The sequence below is a fragment of the Schistocerca americana genome, chromosome 6, assembly GCF_021461395.2.
Source record: "Schistocerca americana isolate TAMUIC-IGC-003095 chromosome 6, iqSchAmer2.1, whole genome shotgun sequence".
Taxonomy (NCBI): Eukaryota; Metazoa; Arthropoda; class Insecta; order Orthoptera; family Acrididae; genus Schistocerca; species Schistocerca americana.
Window position 1 is genome coordinate 366,449,633 of NC_060124.1, and position 20,068 is coordinate 366,469,700.

The following is a 20,068-nucleotide window of genomic DNA, read 5'->3' on the forward strand; positions in this document are numbered from 1 at the left end:
GAGCTCTTGATATTCATACAAGTGGTTCTCTTTTCTCCAAAGGTCTCTTTAATTTTCCTGTAGGCAGTATCTATCTTACCCCTAGTGAGATAAGCCTCTACATCCTTACATTTGTCCTCTAGTCATCCCTGCTTAGCCATTTTGCACTTCCCGTCGATCTCATTTTTGAGACGTTTGTATTCCTTTTTGCCTGCTTCATTTACTGCATTTTTATATTTTCTCCTTTCATCAGTTAAATTCAATATTTCTTCTGTTACCCAAAGATTTCTACCAGCCCTCGTCTTTTTCTCCACTTGATCCTCTGCTGCCTTCACTACTTCATCCCTCAGAGCTACCCATTCTTCTTCTACTGTACTTCTTTCCCCCATTCCTGTCAATTGTTCCCTTATGCTCTCCCTGAAACTCTGTACAACCTCTGGTTTAGTCAGTTTATACAGGTCCCATCTCCTTAAATTCCCACCTTTTTGCAGTTTCTTCAGTTTTAATCAACAGTTCGTAACCAATAGATTGTGGTCAGAGTCCACATCTGCCCCTGGAAATGTCTTACAATTTAAAACCTGGTCCCTAAATCTCTGTCTTACCATTATATAATCTATCTGATACCTTCTAGTGTCACCAGGATTCTTCCATGTATACAACCTTCTTTCATGATTCTTGAACCAAGTGTTAGCTATGATTAAGTTATGCTCTGTGCAAAACTCTACCAGGCGGCCTCCTCTTTCATTTCTTAGCCCCCCCATGAACCATGGAGCTTGCCGTTGGTGGGGAGGCTTGTGTGCCTCAGCGATACAGATGGCCGTACCATAGGTGCAACCACAAGAGAGGGGTATCTGTTGAGAGGCCAGACAAACATGTGGTTCCTGAAGAGGGGCAGCAGCCTTTTCAGTAGTTGCAGGGCCACCAGTCTGGATGATTGACTGATATGGCCTTGTAACACTAACCAAAACGGCCTTGCTGTGCTGGTACTGCAGACAGCTGAAAGCAAGGGGAAATTGCAGCCGTAATTTTTCCCGAGGGCATGCAGCTTTACTGTATGGTTAAATGATGATGGCGTCCTCTTGGGTAAAATATTCCGGAGGTAAAATAGTCCCCCATTCGGATCTCTGGGCGGGGACTACTCAAGAGGACGTCATTATCAGGAAAAAGAAAACAGGCGTTCTACGGATCGGAGCGTGGAATGTCAGATCCCTTAATTGGGCAGGTAGGTTAGAAAATTTAAAAAGGGAAATGGTTAGGTTAAAGTTAGATGTAGTGGGAATTAGTGAAGTTCGGTGGCAGGAGGAACAAGACTTTTGGTCAGGTGAATACAGGGTTATAAATACAAAATCAAATAGGGGTATTGCAGGAGTAGGTTTAATAATGAATAAAAAATAGGAGTGCAGGTAAGCTACTACAAACAGGATAGCGAACGCATCATTGTGGCCAAGATAGACACGAAGCCCATGCCTACTACAGTAGTACAAGTTTATATGCCAACCAGCTCTGCAGATGATGAAGAAATTGATGAAATGTATGATGAGATAAAAGAAATTATTCAGGTAGTGAAGGGAGACGAAAATTTAATAGTCATGGGTGACTGGAATTCGAGAGTAGGAAAAGGGAGAGAAGGAAACATGGTAGGTGAGTATGGATTGGAGGAAAACTATGGTTACTATAAGCTATAATGCCAAGTAACAGTTGGGAGGCAGGGTATGGATTTTTGCCTATGCAGAAAGCAGGGTTATCAGAAAAGATTTTGGGCTATTATAGAATCCTTTGGCAATTGTCAGCTATCACATATAAAGCTGAGCATTATGAGCTTTCATCAAGATGACAAAAGGGAAAAATGTTGTCCACGTCCTCCATATGAAGCCCTACTATAGTCCAAAGATGCAGATCGATGATGGGAGGTTCAAGGAAACTGAAGATCCACTCAGTTATCACGAAACTTCAACGGGGAGGTTACATTCAACATTCACCACATGGAAGAGAATGTAACAACATGACTAGAACACATGGATAGACCAGCACTGTCACACAGAGAGCCACTGCCAAGATGTAGATCCAGAGTGTTGTAGTCAGCTCCAATGAGAACTCCTGAAACAGCTAGTTGCGGTTTCTTCAGGAGAGGGAGCGAGCTGTGGTGTGTACAGCGGGCTTACAGGATAGCAGTGCTGGCTGGTATGCTGTGAATCACCAGTTCAAACCGTACCACCAGCAATTATTTGTTATTTAGAATTTATCATTTCTGGAAACTTCTTTAAATTTATTACATTTGTTATGTTTGTATATTCCATAATATTCAATGTTTGTGTAAATAACAGTAGCCTGGAATATTTGGTGTTTGTATAAATAGCTGTATTCTCTATCCAGTTCTGTTCTGGCTGTATGTTGTGGTCAGTACGAAACATGCTATTAGTTCCAACAGTTGTGTTTCACTGGACCCTGCCTTCGGATTTGGACTTGATCGGGATTTCGACATGACAATATTCTGTTTCATTTTCCATTAATAGAAAAGTAAAAGTATTAAGCATTGTTACCATATCAACCAGTTGGTTGTAAATGCAATAATTTTTATCGCTCGGTCACCAACTAACTGATCTGGTGACAACGCCAATATTTTCCTATAGCTCGGAAAATGTATGTTTTCAGTCATGAGTTCTCATTCATTATTATTACTCCAAGTACAAGGCCTCAAAGTGTGTAATGGGAAGAAGAAATATGTATTAAAGTAGTGAAGTTTGATGATGCTTATAAGCTTTCAAGCCGACACGTCAGTGTTCCATGTTCTGGCTCTGGCTCTACTTGGGCCAGTTGGGCCCACTGATCACTGTGTCATCCACTGCCAACAGCATTATTGGATGTAGTTTGAACAGACATGTGATCAGCATACCAGTCTCCCATCATTGTTGGGTTTCTTGTCCTTGGAACCTCTACCAATTGGTCAAGTAGGCCCTCAGTTATCATCACAAAGCTGAATACCAGTCCTCTGACAAAGAAAAAATCCCTGGCAGTACAAGTAATTGAACCTGGCTGCCCAGTGCATGGCAGACAGCCACATTAACTACTTAGCTATGGAGGTGGACAACCATATTAAATACCCAAGACATATCAACATACTTACCGCATATATTGTTCTCAATGTGAGACTCATTTCTAATAAATGCATTACATGTGGCACATTCATACAAATGAAATGCTGTTATCATCTACTGCAATAGTAGAATGGTCAGCATATCTGACTGCTATGCAAAGAACATGGGTTCAGTTCCTTATGTTACATATGATTTTTCCTTTGTGGGAACACTGGAACAGTTTACAATCAGACTCAAAGACAATGGCACAGCAGTTCGTTTACAGTACATGGTCTGCAACATCTGTTTGAAGAGATGTAAATTAAGTGTGTGAAGAAGGAAGGAACAGTAGTAATGAAATTGAGAGGAAAAACCAGGCAACATAGCCCCGAACTTCACAGAGAAAGAACTGAAAGTGTAGAAAGCTTCAGTCATGTTGAAACTACTGTATCAAACCAGGGAAATGGTGAGTTAGAAATCCAAAACAGAGTGTCAAAAAGTTGAATGTTCTTTTACCAAGTGGGAAATCTAGTTGGGATAAAGCAGTTCCCATAAAAATGCAAACAAACAAAGAATGCTCAAATCATAGCTTCTGCCAATCATGACATAAGGCTTAGAGACCTGCATGTTACCATGAAGAGACATCAACAAACAATAAAACTAAACCCCATCCAAACAGGCCTTGGAAGGCCCAATGTTACTGACCTACTGACATGTCATTCCCAGCCAACAGGCTTCACTGGATACAGGGGAGGGGAGGGGGGGCCATGTGGTCAACACACTGCTCTCAGCTTCTGTGACTGGAGCCTCTACTTCTCAATAAAGTAGCTGCTCATTTGGCTTCACAAGGGCTGAGCAGCAAACTATAAGTATGCAAAATTAAATTGAACAATCTGCTACGCAAACGTGAGATGAAACTGAATTAGAAATGAGTGAATTAAGAACAACATGCAAGTGACTAGCACAATGGAGGAAAGATTATACATTACACAGCTGAAATGGTTTGGATATGTGCAAAAGATGCTAGAGACTAGAACCTCTATACATTACTTGGACATTCCAGAAAAAGGTATCTAGACCAAATAATTGAACACCTTTTCCATGAAGGAGCAACACTGAAAGATGTAAAAGGAGAGGAAGTTTACAGAAACAGATAGAAGCAAATTGTCCACAACATAGCAGAGCCCCCCCTCCCCCTTTCCCAATTCAGTACTCGATAACTTGGCAGTCCACATAATTCGGCCATCTGCTTGCAGGGTAGAAAAACCTTTTGTCTTGCATCACACTTCCATTCCTCCACTACATGTCTGGAAGAAGGATATGACAAGTGTGTTAAGTGAATTTGCACAGAAACATTGAAAGAAAGGAAAAGTACGAAGGAAAGCAAATTTTATGAGGTAAATGAAGCACTTTACATTTAGTTTTGCCAAACAAGAGAGAAGGGAATGCCAATTAGTGGGTCAATCTTGCAAGAGAAGGCCTTGAAATTTTATGAATAGTTAAAAAAAACATGATGATCCTAAATTTGTCACAAGCACTGGCTGGCTTGATCATCCAACAATATAGTGTCTGTGGGGGGAAAAGTATCTGGTGACACCAAGGGTATGTCTCAGTTTAAGGAGAAGTTTCAGAAAATTATTGAAGTTGAAGGTTTGAACAAAGAGCAATTGTACAACTGTGATGAAACAGGGTTGAATTATAAACTGTTACCAGCTACAAGTCTTCCTTTCAAGGAAGAATAGTAGTCCGTGGTTTTACGAGGAGCAAGGAGAGGGTTACAATCCTAGCATGTAGTAACACAACAGGTGACCACAAACTAAAACTTGGTCTCATAGGAAAATCAAACAACTCATATGCTTTTAAGCATATTGAAGTGTGCATAAACTTTCAGTTTGGCACCAAAACCAATCAAATGCCTGGATGAGTGGTGCACTTTCCAAAGAATGGTTTCATAAAGTATTTGTCCAATTGCTTGAGCAATTTTTAACATGTAAAAATCTGCCAAGGAAGGCTATTCTGATTTTGGGCAATGTGTCTTCACACCCAGACACTGAGCAATATTTCTGCCACCCAATGTCACAGTGCTATGCCAACCCACAGACCAAGAAATTTGGGTTAGTCTCAAGAGAAGATATAGGCACAAGCCATTATACTCCTCCTCTCTTTCTGCAAATTATGATTGCCAAGGTCCTATCCAGAAATTAAAGAAAATTGACCTATTGGATGCTGTTGGATAGGAAGCAGACTCCTGGAATGAATTAGAGTGTCACTAAAACCGGTTTGTTTCTGAAGAAAACTTCCTGATCATGAGGGGCATGAGTCCATTGAACATCATGATTAAGAAAATGTGAACTTAATCAACCTCATGAACAAAGTTCCTGGATGTGAAGAGGGCAATGAAACTGAAGTTGAAGAGTGGTTCCAGAATGATACCGAACAAGACATTATGTCCTATGCAGAAATAATTGGAGCTGTTAAAGTTAATGAAGAAATTCACAAAAGTGATGAAGACACTGATGTTGAGTACTCCACTGTACAAGACCCTAAAATGTCACATAGTGTAAATCTGCCTTTCAGTATTTTGAACAAGAATGTGCATTGGCAACTGACTTACTGTTCCTTCATCGCCTTCATGATGAAGCACCAAGACACAGAGTGCAATGTGGAAAACAATAAGACATTACAACTTTTTAAAAGTTGGCTTTTTTATTTTCATTAGAGAAAGCTTCATGCCTTTGTAAAGTAATTTTCTGAACTCTGTCTTATCAGGTAAATTACCATATTCATTAACTTTTATTAGTAAAGTCTCTGTGCCTTCATAAAGTAACATTCCTTCACTATAAGGGTAAACTGAAATATTTGTAAGTTACATTTATATACAGTTCAAGTATCAGGTATTTTCTTGAGCTTATTCGGACAATTTGAGTTTTGACTAATAGCATTCTTCATAAACTGTTGTATTCCCAGGCAACAAACAAAAGTTTTTTATGGTGAAAAATATTATTTATTCTTTTTTTAACAGCTTTCCTGATAACCCAACATTTTCACATATTTGGCCCCCTTCTGTCCACCTTAGGCCAACCTGACTCACTTGAGATAGCCGGATGATGATGATGATTATGATGATGATGAAGGAAGGACAAGGTCTGTCTTCTATAGCTTACTTGGGATAGTTATTTGTGCCAGTGTATGTAAATCATAGCCAGCAATATGATGAATGACAGACACAATGATGTCCAACACCATTGCCTAAATTGTCAATTTATTACAATGGCCAAGAATACATGCTAAAATGACACCAAATCTTGAGTAACTCAAGCATATGGAAAATACAGATCAGTCACAGGTTTTATTTTAATAACATTTTCATTTTAATACTGAGTAAAATGACAGCAGCGTTTACCTTAGATGATGCAGACTGTAATCACCAACTTCTACCTGTGTGTGCCACAGCTACTAATGTAAGCCCTTCCTTTAGAATACTGTGTGTTGTGTGTGTGTGTGTGTGTGTGTGTGTGTGTGTGTTTGTGTACAATACACAGATTTCATTGCCAGGTAGTAACTCTCTTACCACTAGATAGTATGCCTACTTTGAATGGAAAGTCCGCTTTTCTACCACAATCTATCAGATGACAATTCCAGCCATAATAGAATATGACACACAAATTCATCATTGTTATCATTATTATCAACACAATCTCTAGCAAATTAAAATCCACTGGTAATAAAAGCCTCCTCTCAACTTTTTTCTGCATTACTGTCTGTAAAGATATATATCGATGATTCTTCTGCATGTTTCCTAACACCACCTACCTAAATTCCATTATGTCACTGTCTCAACCTATACTTATCTCTTGGAATCTACCAAGGGGAATTTTTGGTCCATCAATCATCCATGAAGTTAAATGTATGTCTTGTTTCCTCTGGGCAGCTGGTGAAGATTTTGCTGAAACAGAGTCTAAAGCTTTCTCAAACCTATGTGCCCTAGATGACAGAATTATACTCATTGCTCCTCTCTATAATTTCATTCACAACTTGCAAATGGCCCACTGCACTAGATCCATTTCTAACACCAGTCTGTTACTTTGCCTAATTAAAATTTAATGTTTTTATACTCAGTTGGTGACAACTTCTGTAATATCTTTTACATCACAGAGATGAAACTTACAGATCTACAGTTTTGTCTTGTGTGGTATTGTCCAATGATTGCATTGCCAACCAAAGCTGGCAACACATACTTATACCACAGACATCAGCAATGTCTCATTGCAATCTGTGATGATGAATGTAAGGTGCTCCTGAAAAGACACAACCTCTCTCTCAGCACTGCTGCATCGTCACATGGAGGTTGACACAGAGCCGAGCATGGACTCGGCTCTGACCAGTTCATGACCACTGCTGAAGCAGTCGACATCCTCTACTCATGACACCAGTGCTATTCAAGTCTCAGATGGAACTGTACCTTTGTAAATGTTGAACTTTTACTTCAAGAGAGGAGTTTGTAACAGTGCACATTAAGTGATCCTTTACTGTTCAAATACAGATGTAAACATTTGACACACTCCTACAGCAAGGGATTGAATAAAGTCCTCTCCCAGAGCAACCAAACAACCCACAGTTATGACTGGATGATTGTAGTTTTGTCAGGTCGTAACATCTTGTCTGTCTTTGTTCTAGTAAAGGGCACATTTACAGTTTCATCCCAGTTTTTGGAAATAGTCTTCATTCACAAAAAATCAGTAAAACCTTTTGCAACTCAGTTTAGTACAAATTTTCCTCAAACTTTAAACATTTCTTTAGAAATACCATTATCTCCAGGTGCCTTTCCTTTCTTCATACCTAGAATAGCTTGTATAAACATAATCAGGCATAAATTCTGGACTCTCAGTATTTTCATTATCATCCATGTTTCTGACACATCTCTTGAGCAAGACAAACCCTTAAAAAAATCTTGGAATTCTTGTAAAACTTCTTTTATGTAGCTGTTCCAAGTGACGAAATGAAGTGCCTGCCCAACATACAAAACAAAAGAAAAAATTTGGAGTAGGAATTAAAATCCGTGGAGAAGAAATAAAAACTTTGAGGTTTGCCGAGGATCGTTTAATTCTGTCAGAGACAGCAAAGGACCTGGAAGACCAGTTGAACGGAATGGACAGTGTCTTGAGAGGAGGAAGTAAGATGAACATCAACAAAAGCAAAACAAGGATAATGGAATGTAGTCGAATGAAATCAGTTGAAACTGAGGGAGTTAGTAGATGAGAGTTGCTATTTGGGGAGCAAAATAACTGATGATGGTCGAAGTAGAGAGGATATAGGCTGGCCATGGCAAGAAAAGCATTTCTGAAGAGAAGAAATTTGTTGATATCGAGTATAGATTTAGGTGTCAGGAAGTCTTTTATGAAAGTATTGGTATGGAGTGTAGCATTTATAATAAATAGTTTAGACAAGAAGAGAATAGAAGCTTTCAAAATGTGGTGCTACAGAAGAATGCTGAAGATTAGATGGGTAGATCATGTAACTAATGAGGAGATACTGAACAGAATTGGGGAGGAGAGGAAATCATGGCACAATCTCACTAAAAGAAGGGTCTGGTTGGTAGAACACATTCTGATGCATGAAGGGACCACCAATTTAGTACTGGAGGGAATAGCGGAGGGTAAAAATCGTAGAGGTAGACCAAGAGATGAATGTACTACGCAGATCCATGTGGATGTAGGTTGAAACAGTTACTCGAAGATGAAGAAGCTTGCACAGGATAGAGTAGCATGGAGAGCTGCATCAAACCAGTCTCTGGACTAAAGACCACAACAACAACAACAACAACAACCTTCTCACACCCTCTCTAAGACAGCTGCAAATAGTATCATCTAATGCAGCACACTTTCATCATGTTCCTATTATTACTTGCTTTAATATTTTGCTTTCTCTACGTCTACAACTACAGGGTGTACATAAAGTCCAGGAACACTTTCAATTACTTATTGCACAAGAACCAAACATTGTACAAATACCATTGTGTGTCATTTTGAAGTGAAACCCTGAAAGTTTTTTTTCATGTATACCGTCACAGCGTAGTTTGGTAATTTGCTGATAGTCAGCGCTAGTTGCAAACATGGCGAGTTCAGGTGTGGAGCGAGCTTTCTGTGTGCTGGAGTTCGACAAAAACAAGTGTGCTACAGCTGTTCAACGGATGTTTAGAACCAAGTGCAGTACGAAGCCACCAACAAGGAGGGCCATTTACCATTTGCTCAACAAATTCATTATGAGGGACTGCTTGTGCCCGGCAAAGAGAAGTGGATGTCCCAGTGTGAGTGAAGCGAATGTAGAGCGCGTATGAGAGACATTCATAAGAGTCACTCATGGTTCGCATATTGAATGTTTGTAAAAAAAACTTTAAGAGTTTCTCGTCAAAATGCAATATGTATGATATCTGTACAATGTTATTGTGCAATAAATAATTGAAAGTGTTCCCAGACTTTATGTACACCCTGTAGATCTAAACTCTGCACATCACTATGACATGCATGGCAGAGCATACATCCCATTGCACCAGTTATTAGGGTTTCTTCCTGTTCCATTCACTTAGGAAGTGTGGATGAATGATTGTTTGAATGCCTGTGTGTGTGCAGTAATTATTCTAATCTTATTTTCACAATCCATAAGCGAGCGATACATAGGGGATTGTAGTATATTCATAGGGTAACCATTTCAAGATAGTTCTTGAAACTTTGTTAACAGACTTTCTCAGAATAGTTTATATCTATCTTCAAGAGTCTTCCAGTTCAGTTCCTCCAGTATCTCTATGACTCTCTCCCACATACTAAACAAACCTATGACCTCTTGTGCTGCCCTTCTCTGTATACTTTTAATACCTCCTGTTAGTCTTATCTGGTATGGATCCCACACCCTTGAGCAATATTCCAGGATGGGTCACACGAGTGATTTGTAAGCTATCTCCTTTGTAGACTGATTGCATTTTCCCAGCATTCTACCAATCAACCAAAGTCTACCTTCTGTTTTACCCACAACTGAGCCTATATGATGATTCCATTTCATATCCCTGCAGAGTGTTACACCCAGGTATTTGTATGAGTTGGCCGATTCCAACAATGACTCATTGATATTATGGTCATAGGATATATTTCTGAACACTTAAAGCAAGTTGCCAATCTTTGCATCACTTTGAAGTCTTCTCAAGGTCAGACTGAATATTCATGGAGCTTCTTTCAGATAGTACTTAATTACAGATAACTGCATCATGTGCAAAATGCCTGGTGTTACTATTAACGCTGTCTGCAAGGTCATTAATATACAACATGAACAGCAAGGGTCCTAACACACTTCTCCTGGGTTGCCTCATCCAACTTGAGTTTCCCTCTTCTTTTGCATTTTTCATATCTTCAACATCTTGTGCTTGTTACATATATACCATTGTTAAATAACTGCCTCATTCTTTTATTACCGTATAATCTACATTTTTAATATCCTGACTTTGTGGCTTTTAATCTGATACACCTCCCTATTTTTTGACAAATTCTATGAATCGAAACTTCTGACTTCCTGCCTGATGAATCTGTTTCTTTCTAGCTCTCTTATCTATTTTTACTCTAAAAAGCCTATTGCCACCTACAATTCAAAAATGGTTTAAGACTGTCACCTCCTATGCAATTACTTTATTATTTGATGAAATTTAGTCAGTTTCATATTTAGATCCATTTGATCCTAAAATTATTTTACTTTAATGAATAAACATAGATACAATTTTACATACACTGGCTGTTCATTTTAACTGAAGTTATTGAAATATCTTGAAAACTACACATCGGATCATAAAAAGTTAGAATTCCAATTTGTTTGTCTTGGACGGGGACATTCAATGATATCACACTCAACACCCCAGCCCACCCAATACATGGGTGGCTGGGTGTATCTTTGAAATCTTCAATGGGAAGCCCCTTTTTTTATACCAAATTATGATTCTAAGGCAAAATCTGCATATGTTTTGTCTGAAGCATTTTCTTTTTCATTTCACCACAGATGGTGCTGTAATTGGAGGAACAGAAATAGATACACAATCATAAGTTATAAAATGCTACTCAAAGACCCTTGAATATCCAATGGCCCTTCAGATCCCACCGCCATGTTGCGATGATAGGACAGCCCAGTATTTCATAACTTCTAAAAATTGGAAACCCCATTCGCATCTACATCTGCATTTATACTCCGCAAGCCACCCAACGGTGTGTGGCGGAGGGCACTTTACGTGCCACTGTCATTACCTCCCTTTCCTGTTCCAGTCGCGTATGGTTCGCGGGAAGAACGACTGTCTGAAAGCCTCCGTGTGCGCTCTAATCTCTCTAATTTTACATTCGTGATCTCCTCGGGAGGTATAAGTTGGGGGAAGCAATATATTCGATACCTCATCCAGAAACGCACCCTCTCGAAACCTGGACAGCAAGCTACACCGCGATGCAGAGCGCCTTTCTTGCAGAGTCTGCCACTTGACTTTATTAAACATCTCCGTAACGCTATCACAGTTACCAAATAACCCTGTGACGAAACGCGCCGTTCTTCTTTGGATCTTCTCTATCTCCTCCGTCAGACCGATATGGTACGGATCCCACACTGATGAGCAATACTCAAGTATAGGTCGAACGAGTGTTTTGTAAGCCACCTCCTTTGTTGATGGACTACATTTTCTAAGCACTCTCCCAATGAATCTCAACCTGGTACCCGCCTTACCAACAATTAATTTTATATGATCATTCCACTTCAAATCGTTCCGCACGCATACTCCCAGATATTTTACAGAAGTAACTGCTACCAGTGTTTGTTCTGCTATCATATAATCATACAATAAAGGATCCTTCTTTCTATGTATTCGCAATACATTACATTTGTCTATGTTAAGGGTCAGTTGCCACTCCCTGCACCAAGTGCCTATCCGCTGCAGATCTTCCTGCATTTCGCTACAATTTTCTAATGCTGCAACTTCTCTGTATACTACGGCATCATCCGCAAAAAGCCGCATGGAACTTCCGACACTATCTACTAGGTCATTTATATATATTGTGAAAAGCAATGGTCCCATAACACTCCCCTGTGGCACACCAGAGGTTACTTTAACGTCTGTAGACGTCTCTCCATTGATAACAACATGCTGTGTTCTGTTTGCTAAAAACTCTTCAATCCAGCCACACAGCTGGTCTGATATTCCGTAGGCTCTTACTTTGTTTATCAGGCGACAGTGCGGAACTGTATCGAACGCCTTCCGGAAGTCAAGAAAAATAGCATCTACCTGGGAGCCTGTATCTAATATTTTCTGGGTCTCATGAACAAATAAAGCGAGTTGGGTCTCACACGATCGCTGTTTCCGGAATCCATGTTGATTCCTACATTGTTCTATTCCTCCAACATATCGGACAGGGGACACTTGGTGCGTCACTGTGGCCATGTAGCGAACTATGATGTATAATAACTGGCAGTACACTGAGACTGGAGCTCACATGTTGTGCACAAGTAAAACTGATTGCGGCTCAAAACGTTACGATATGTGCACAGTGTTTATTGCCTGCACACCTACCTATCACATGGAGAACAGTTGTGCAAGTGATTGATGAATATTGCAACCAAAAAAGAAAACGCTGAAATGATCCTGGTTTATGGAGAATGTTGGAGAAATGTTGAGGCTGCTGTTGCCTTGTATGCCAAGTGTCTTCCACAGAAAGTTTGCTCTCATTTGTTCTTTTACAAGGCTGTGAACACCTTTAAGTCAGATGGCAGCAAATAGAACAGCAAAAGGAAATGAAGCAAACATGTACAAGAGAAACCAGTGAAATAGCCATACTAGCAGCAGTGCACCACAACCGATGGATAAGCGCCTGTCAATGCAATTATACCGTGACTCCAGTACATCTGTAGGTACAGTGAAGAGCCAAAGAAACTGGTACACCTGCCTAATACCGTGTAGGTCCTCTGCGAGCATGCAGAAGTGCCACAAAATGATTTTGCAAAGACTCGACTTGTGTCTGAAGTAATGTTGGAGGGAACTGACACCATGAATCCTGCAGGGCTGTCCATAAATCCATAAGAGTACGAGGGGTTGAAGATCTCTTCTGAACAGAATGCTACATGGCATCCTAGACATGCTCAATAATGTTCATATCTGGGGAGTTTGGTGGCCTGCGGAAGTGTTTAAGCTCAGAGTACTACTGGAGCCATTCTGTAGCAATTCTGGACATGTGGGGTGTTGCATTGTCCTGCTGGAATTTCCCAAGTCCTGCTGACATGCAGGGTCCATGGATTCACAAGGTTGTCTCCATATCCGTACATGTCCATCCGCTCGATACAATTTGAAACAAGACTCTTCTGACCAGGCAACATGTTTCCAGTTGTCAACAGTCCAGTTCAGTGTTGATGGGCCCAGGCTTTGTGTTGTGTATTCATCAAGGGTACACGAGTGGGTCTTTGGCTCCAAAAGCCCACATCGAAGATGTTTCATTGAATGGCTCACACACTGACACTTGTTGATGGCCCAGCATTGAAGTCTGCAGCAATTTGTGGAAGGGTTGCACTTCTGTCATGTTGAATGAATCTCTCCAGTCATCATTGGTCCCATTCTTGCAGCATCTTTTTCTGGCTGTAGCAATTTATCAGATTTGATGTTCTACTGGATTCCTAATATTCACAGTTCACTCGTGACACGGTCGTACAGGAAAATCCCTACCTCATCACTACCTCAGAGCTGCTGTGTCCCATCCCTCATGCACCAACTGTAATAAATCATGTTCAAACTCATTTAAATCTTTATAACCTGCCATTGTAGGAGCAGTAACCAATCTAACAACTGTGCCAGACACTTGTCTTATATATGGGTTGCCGACCACAGTACCGTATTCTACCTGTTTACATATCTCTGCATTTGAATATGCATGCTTTTACCAGGTCCTTTGGTGCTTCAGTATAGCCACAATATTGCATCACCTTAAGTAACATCCATACCAAGTGTCACTGCATCAAGGATTTCATGGCACTGATTTCCATAAGCGGGTGGTGTTTTATGAATGGGCACATCAACAAATGCAAATAACCCCCATGTTCTTTGCCAAGGACCTATTACTGATGAGTCTACATTCACAAACCATGGTAGCATTAACTGGCACAGTATGCATTACTGGAGTGCAGATAATCCTACTGGTTACGGTAAGTTGGCCATTAAAATCCTTTTTTGGTTAACATATGGGGTGGCATCATGAGGAACAAACTCGCTGGTCCATATTTTATTGACGGCACACTGAATTGATGCAAATACCGAACGGTTTTGGATCAGGAACTACTAGTATTACTGCATGATGTTGCCCTTGACATCTGATAACATATGTGGTTTCAGCCTGACGGCTGCACAGCACATTACACAGTAGATATTAGTCTGTGATTACACTGGCTGGTGGATTGGCAAAGCTGGCCCTGTTACTTGGCCCACTAGGTTGCTGTATTTGACATCACAAGATTTCTTTCTGTGGGGATATTTAAAAGATAAGGTGTGCCAGCAAGTGCCAACATACGGTGATGACATGGTTGACTGCATCAGAAACTCCAGTGCTGACATTCCCACAGATATGCTTCTGCCCTCTGCATGGTCATTTGAAAAGCAGGCCACTAAGTGTTTTGAAGTTGGCAGTATTATGTTTGCACACTTACTCTAACTGGAAAAGTAGAGCAGCATTCGCCTCAAGCCACAGCCACAAGCCTGTATGTCGAGTAGACCCCTGTTCAATATGTCAGAGGAGTACCAAATTGCAAATTGAGTTTCCCATTAGAAGTTATGAAATACTGGCCTGTCCTATCCTCACAGCATGGAGGTTGGGTCTCATGTGTCATTGGATGCTCAAAGGCCATTGAGTAGCACATCATAAATTATGATTGTGTACCCATTTCTATTCCTCTGATTACAGCACCATCTGTGGCAAAACAAACACTGTGAATTTTGCCACAAAATTATAACCTGCAACAAAAAATGGGGGTTCCCATTGAAGATTTCAATGTTGCCTCACCACTGATGCATAGGGTAGTGGGGGGAAGGGGGGTTCGAGTGTGGTATCATTCAATGTTGCCCTCCAAAACAAACAAACTGGAATTACAACTTTTTTTTATCCAATGTGTAGTTGCCGAGATATTTCATTGTCTTCGGTTACAATGAACATCCTGTATATCTTCAGGTTTACAACTGTTTAGAAGACCAACCTGCATAGAAGTCAATGCTTGTTGCAATTGAAACTCGAGAAATTGGTCCCAGTATATCAGTTGTGTTGTCCTCAGAAAGGAGCATCCCTTTGATTTCTGATGTCATTGAGTAGAACAGAAATTCTTCAATGCCTGGAACATAATATAACCAACATAAACAAATAAGTAAGAATTTCACAAGTTCTCTATATAAGGTACTAAAGATGAAAATCTGTTAAAATTATTTACCTCAAAATTTTCCAATTAATTAAAGGTCACTGGATGTGAAGAGCAACCACTAATAACAGAACTTGATAGTAATACCACGATTTGGAGGAACAGCAGATACATAACTACTATCTGTCCATTATGTACAAATCTGTTTTTCCCTGTTACAATTTTTAGTATATTGTATACAAACAACAGTACAGGAAAGAAGCCTGATATTCCTTGAAAGGACATGAAACATTGACTAAATACTGCACCAAGACTAGCTAACCGGAGAAGAAATATTAGACATGTGTCTAGGTTCAAGACTTAGACTGCCACATTGTTTCAAGTTGTTATAAACATTTGAAACATAATATGCTCTTAGATGTTTAAAAATGTGTAACACACTACATGGCAGGAACATAATTCAACAAGGTACTGGGTTATAAAAATATTTCATTGTAAACCTTGGCATATCTCCTGTACAATGAATCAAACAATTTGAAAATTGTATGTAACGGGATGAATAAATCACTTTGTACATTTTCATTTCATTGCAGTAATATTGCAGAGTCAAGTACGAGTATCTACTGTTTCTTCCTCACTATGGTCTTAGCATCACAGTAGTTTGGCAGAGGATCTTTGGAGTTTGTAGGAAACTAGTGAAAATTTAAAGCGTTATTATTCAGTCTGTGGAATGTGTCAAGGCAGATCAATTAATAAGAACACTGTCTGTGAAAGTATGCATCCAGGACTAAATCCAATTCTGGTAGGCAATTTTAACTAGTAACAAATATTCAACACAGTACATAAACTGCTAAAATCTGCAGATTCAGTTTCACAAAAGCACTGAACTGTGGCTAATACAAACTCTCTGCTTTATTTCTTTTCACATAGCATGGCAGGAAAGCTACTGTGGAGTGCCAAATGTACCTGGGTTCATGAGTATTACCCTGCTGGCTCATTTTAGAAGAAGGAAGAGTAGGGTTTAACATGCTGTTTGCAATGATGTGGAGATGGAGCACAAACTCAGAATGATGAAGGAAATTAACTGTGTCATTTTCAAAGGTGTTCAGAAGTGGTTATGGGGAAGGGTCTCCATAATGTTCATAAACTACTGCTAAACCTACTGTGGTGGTAATTTCCTATGGGACCAAACTGCTGAGGTCATGAGTCTAAATCTTCTGTCCTAAGGCATCAGTGAACAACAGTATTAGAGGGTCATGTGATCAGCACATGCTGGGCAGACCACTATTTTAAACATAAGGTTCTGAGCAAGAAGAGAGAGGGAGAGGGGAGGGTAGAGGGGGCAAGAGAGAGAGAGAGAGAGAGAGAGAGAGAGAGAGAGAGAGAGAGAGAGAGAGCAGGGAGGCAGACAGAATCAATAATTTTTCAGCATTAGCTGAATTTAAAAAAAATAAAGTCTAAGACTAATTGTTGTAACACATTATATGGTGTGGTTTCCAATCAGTTTGTTAATCATAATTGGTACATGAAGCAGAATGCAGTCATACTCTAGTTCAGACACCCTAACATTTTTATTGAGTTATTTAGCATTTGAAATAATTACATTTCATTTTTTCTCCTCTCACGTAGACTAAACCAACAACAAAAATATCCAGCATGTCAGTTTCATAAGTTGAAATTACTACACTAAAAAAAGGAGAAAATCTCTTGTTTGATGATCTGAAAACTTTGAATTTATTTTACAAGAAGTGGAGACTCTGACCAAACTTGAGTGACAGAACAGCAACACAACAGCACTATGTGAACTTTTGTCAGGAAAAGATAGAGCACACTCTTTAGTCTAAATACTTTGCCATAAAGCTGGATTGGTCACTGATCTGTATAAAGATTTTAAGAAACACCAAGCAGAAACTCAATAAAAAGAATATTTTGAATAAATTAGCTAGTGCTTCATGGGGAACTGATGCACCTGTTCTCTAGGCCATCCTCCTTGTGCTCTAACATCAATGTACCCAATGATAAGACTGATTTCCACCTTATTGAACACATGATAGCCATTATAGTAACACTGAAGTTAACTCTTATACCATGGCTGCATAACAGGAGTAACATTGCCAGTAATAAAGGTAGCTACAAATACTTACATCTAAAACTTATAGTTACGACTCACCATATAGTGGAGATGCTGAGTCACAGATAGGCACAACAAAAAGGCTATGAAACAAAGCTTTCAGCCAAACAGGCCTTCATCAGAATTACACAAAATACACACACACACACACACACATTCTGATGGTTTGTTTGGCTGAAAGCTTTGTCTGGCAGCCTTTTGTTCTGCCTATGCAACTAAGCATATCTGTTATATGGTGAGTAGCAACTATTCTTTTCATTATTCCATCCCAAATTTTCCACTGTTTGCTTATAGTTATAAAATACATATCAGTAATATTACAAACCAACACACTCTTCAGGCCGTTCCGAATGAGCAGTGTATCCAGTAGCACACTTGCAAGCTCGCTCTGTTTCTGACACTGGTAGGCAAAGATGAGCACAACCACCTTTATTATCAGAGCATGGATTTTTGCCGACTTGTTCATTTGGGTCGTAGATCCGCAGAGATAAGACATTGGCTGTAATAATGGAAGAAAAATGTTACAAAAAAGTGGGGTGAAACCTTTGTCTTACATGTGAAACTAGTACAGTAACAAAATAAATCAAGTTCAGTCCCATTTCCACCTATATATGAGTGTTCATGTGCCCTTAAGAATAATATTATCATGTTTCAGCTCCTATTGATGAACCCTCCTCCCCATATTAATGCCTCAACTACTCAAATATCTACTTAGCAGTCTCTTTGTGCATTTCATTGTTTCTATTCCACCAGTATTTTCCTGTTTTGTACTGACGTATAGAATTTTGTATCATTATTATTGTTCATGCTAGAATATACTATTGAATTTGTAGTTTCTGTCATATGAACTACTACTTGCAAGGTGCAGGAAAAACACTTACACAAACAAATGACTTACAAACGTCATCATTACATCCATCTTAAGAAATGGCACAATAGGAACAAGTGGGACTATTAAGGGACTAAATAGGATAGTTACTTGGTGCTACTTGGCAAAGGAGACACACCACGGCAAGATAGAAAATGAATATCCAACAACACACAAGATTTGAAAATGCAAAAAATTACAAATAGAATTAATGACAGTTGGCAAGTCAAGAGATGAAGAAAATAAGTACTTCGACATAAATGGAAAACAATCAGAACAAAATTATGATGTAAAGCAAACAGAAATAGAATTCAATAAAATAGGGGGAAAAATTCATGAGAATAGCTAAAATCATGTAATATACTATTCCAAAAGAATTATTTTTGGAAAAAATATTCAAGTCCAACAAGCAGGAGAATAATATTTCAAATTAAAAAGCTAATGGTGATTAATGAACTGCAAACAGCCACTGTTACCTGTTAATTTGTCACCATGAAAAACAAGCAGGAATTTTGCCCCATTTCACAGATATTTGCCTAGATGAGAAAACTGAAATTACCTACAATTTGAAATATTACTGTATCTCATTGCTACCTATCGGGACCCCTCGGAGAGCATTAAAGATAAACACCAGTCCTAATTGTCCAATTGTAAAGTGACCTGTTTCCAAATTACATACAAAAGTAACCACTATTTCATTATACGTATAATTCGAAAACGATGCTTTGCTGATTAACATTGTTCTTATGTGAGAAACATAATATAAATGTGAAATTAATACTGTAACTAATCGAAAGAAATGTAGCACATGGTCAGGATGTACCAGTAAACCTATCATTATAAAATTACTGCAGTAATTTAAATAGAACATATAAATAAAGCACGTTAATTGAATCTGCAATATATGTTAGCACTAAAATTCAGGCACTAGTTGATTTGTTACAAACAAATTTAGAAATGTAATTGTTACCTGTAACATAATTGGTCAGAAAATGTTATATTAACTCATAACTAAGTTGAAAATAGGTTCACCTTGTTCAGCACTGAGATTTTAAATTTTTAGCAATGTGTAGCTCATATTCGGTTTAACTTTTAATTGTGATTTTACATAAAATTGTAAATTTCATAGTAGGTAATTGTTAACAAAAGTATAAATAGAGGTCACGCAGACGCCTTGGGGCACTCGTTTTTTGGCTAGGGTTGCGAGCAAATGTATTGTATGCTCACTCGTTTGTTGATTGTTGGGAACTCTGTGTCGTTTGATGTCAACTTTGGGTACATGTGATGTAACCGGTACAGTTCACCAGGCTCGGACACCAGAGTCCTGGAAATATATTGGTATTAAAACTGCACTGTACTTTGGAATTTATTTGGGAGTCTTCCGCAATCCTTTTCATAGGCTGCACAGTGACGAGACATGAATCCAGGAATTTTGCAAAACCCCGAGAACTAAACAACTCTCAATGTTGGTAGAATTGACATGAAAACAACAGCGCATCGACTGGGCATTTCACTCAAAACATTTGCAACGCGGAGGTGGGAAAATATAAACATCTCAAATTCAAAGCAATTACTTTGACCTTACATTTCCTTACTTAAAGATAGATTCAATTGGAT

General features: G+C 39.1%; 1 protein-coding gene across 1 annotated transcript in view; it reads right to left on the minus strand.

The window, feature by feature from the left end:
* The window catches only part of LOC124619330 (low-density lipoprotein receptor-related protein 1), a 756,280-nt gene that overhangs the window by 211,597 nt on the left and 524,615 nt on the right, over nt 1-20,068 (minus strand). The window contains exons 31-32 of the mRNA XM_047145639.1: nt 17,909-18,082; nt 15,297-15,428 (exon numbers count right to left, since the gene is read on the minus strand). Of these exons, the coding sequence (XP_047001595.1) occupies nt 15,297-15,428; nt 17,909-18,082 (306 nt within the window). The remainder of the gene's footprint in view (nt 1-15,296; nt 15,429-17,908; nt 18,083-20,068) is intronic.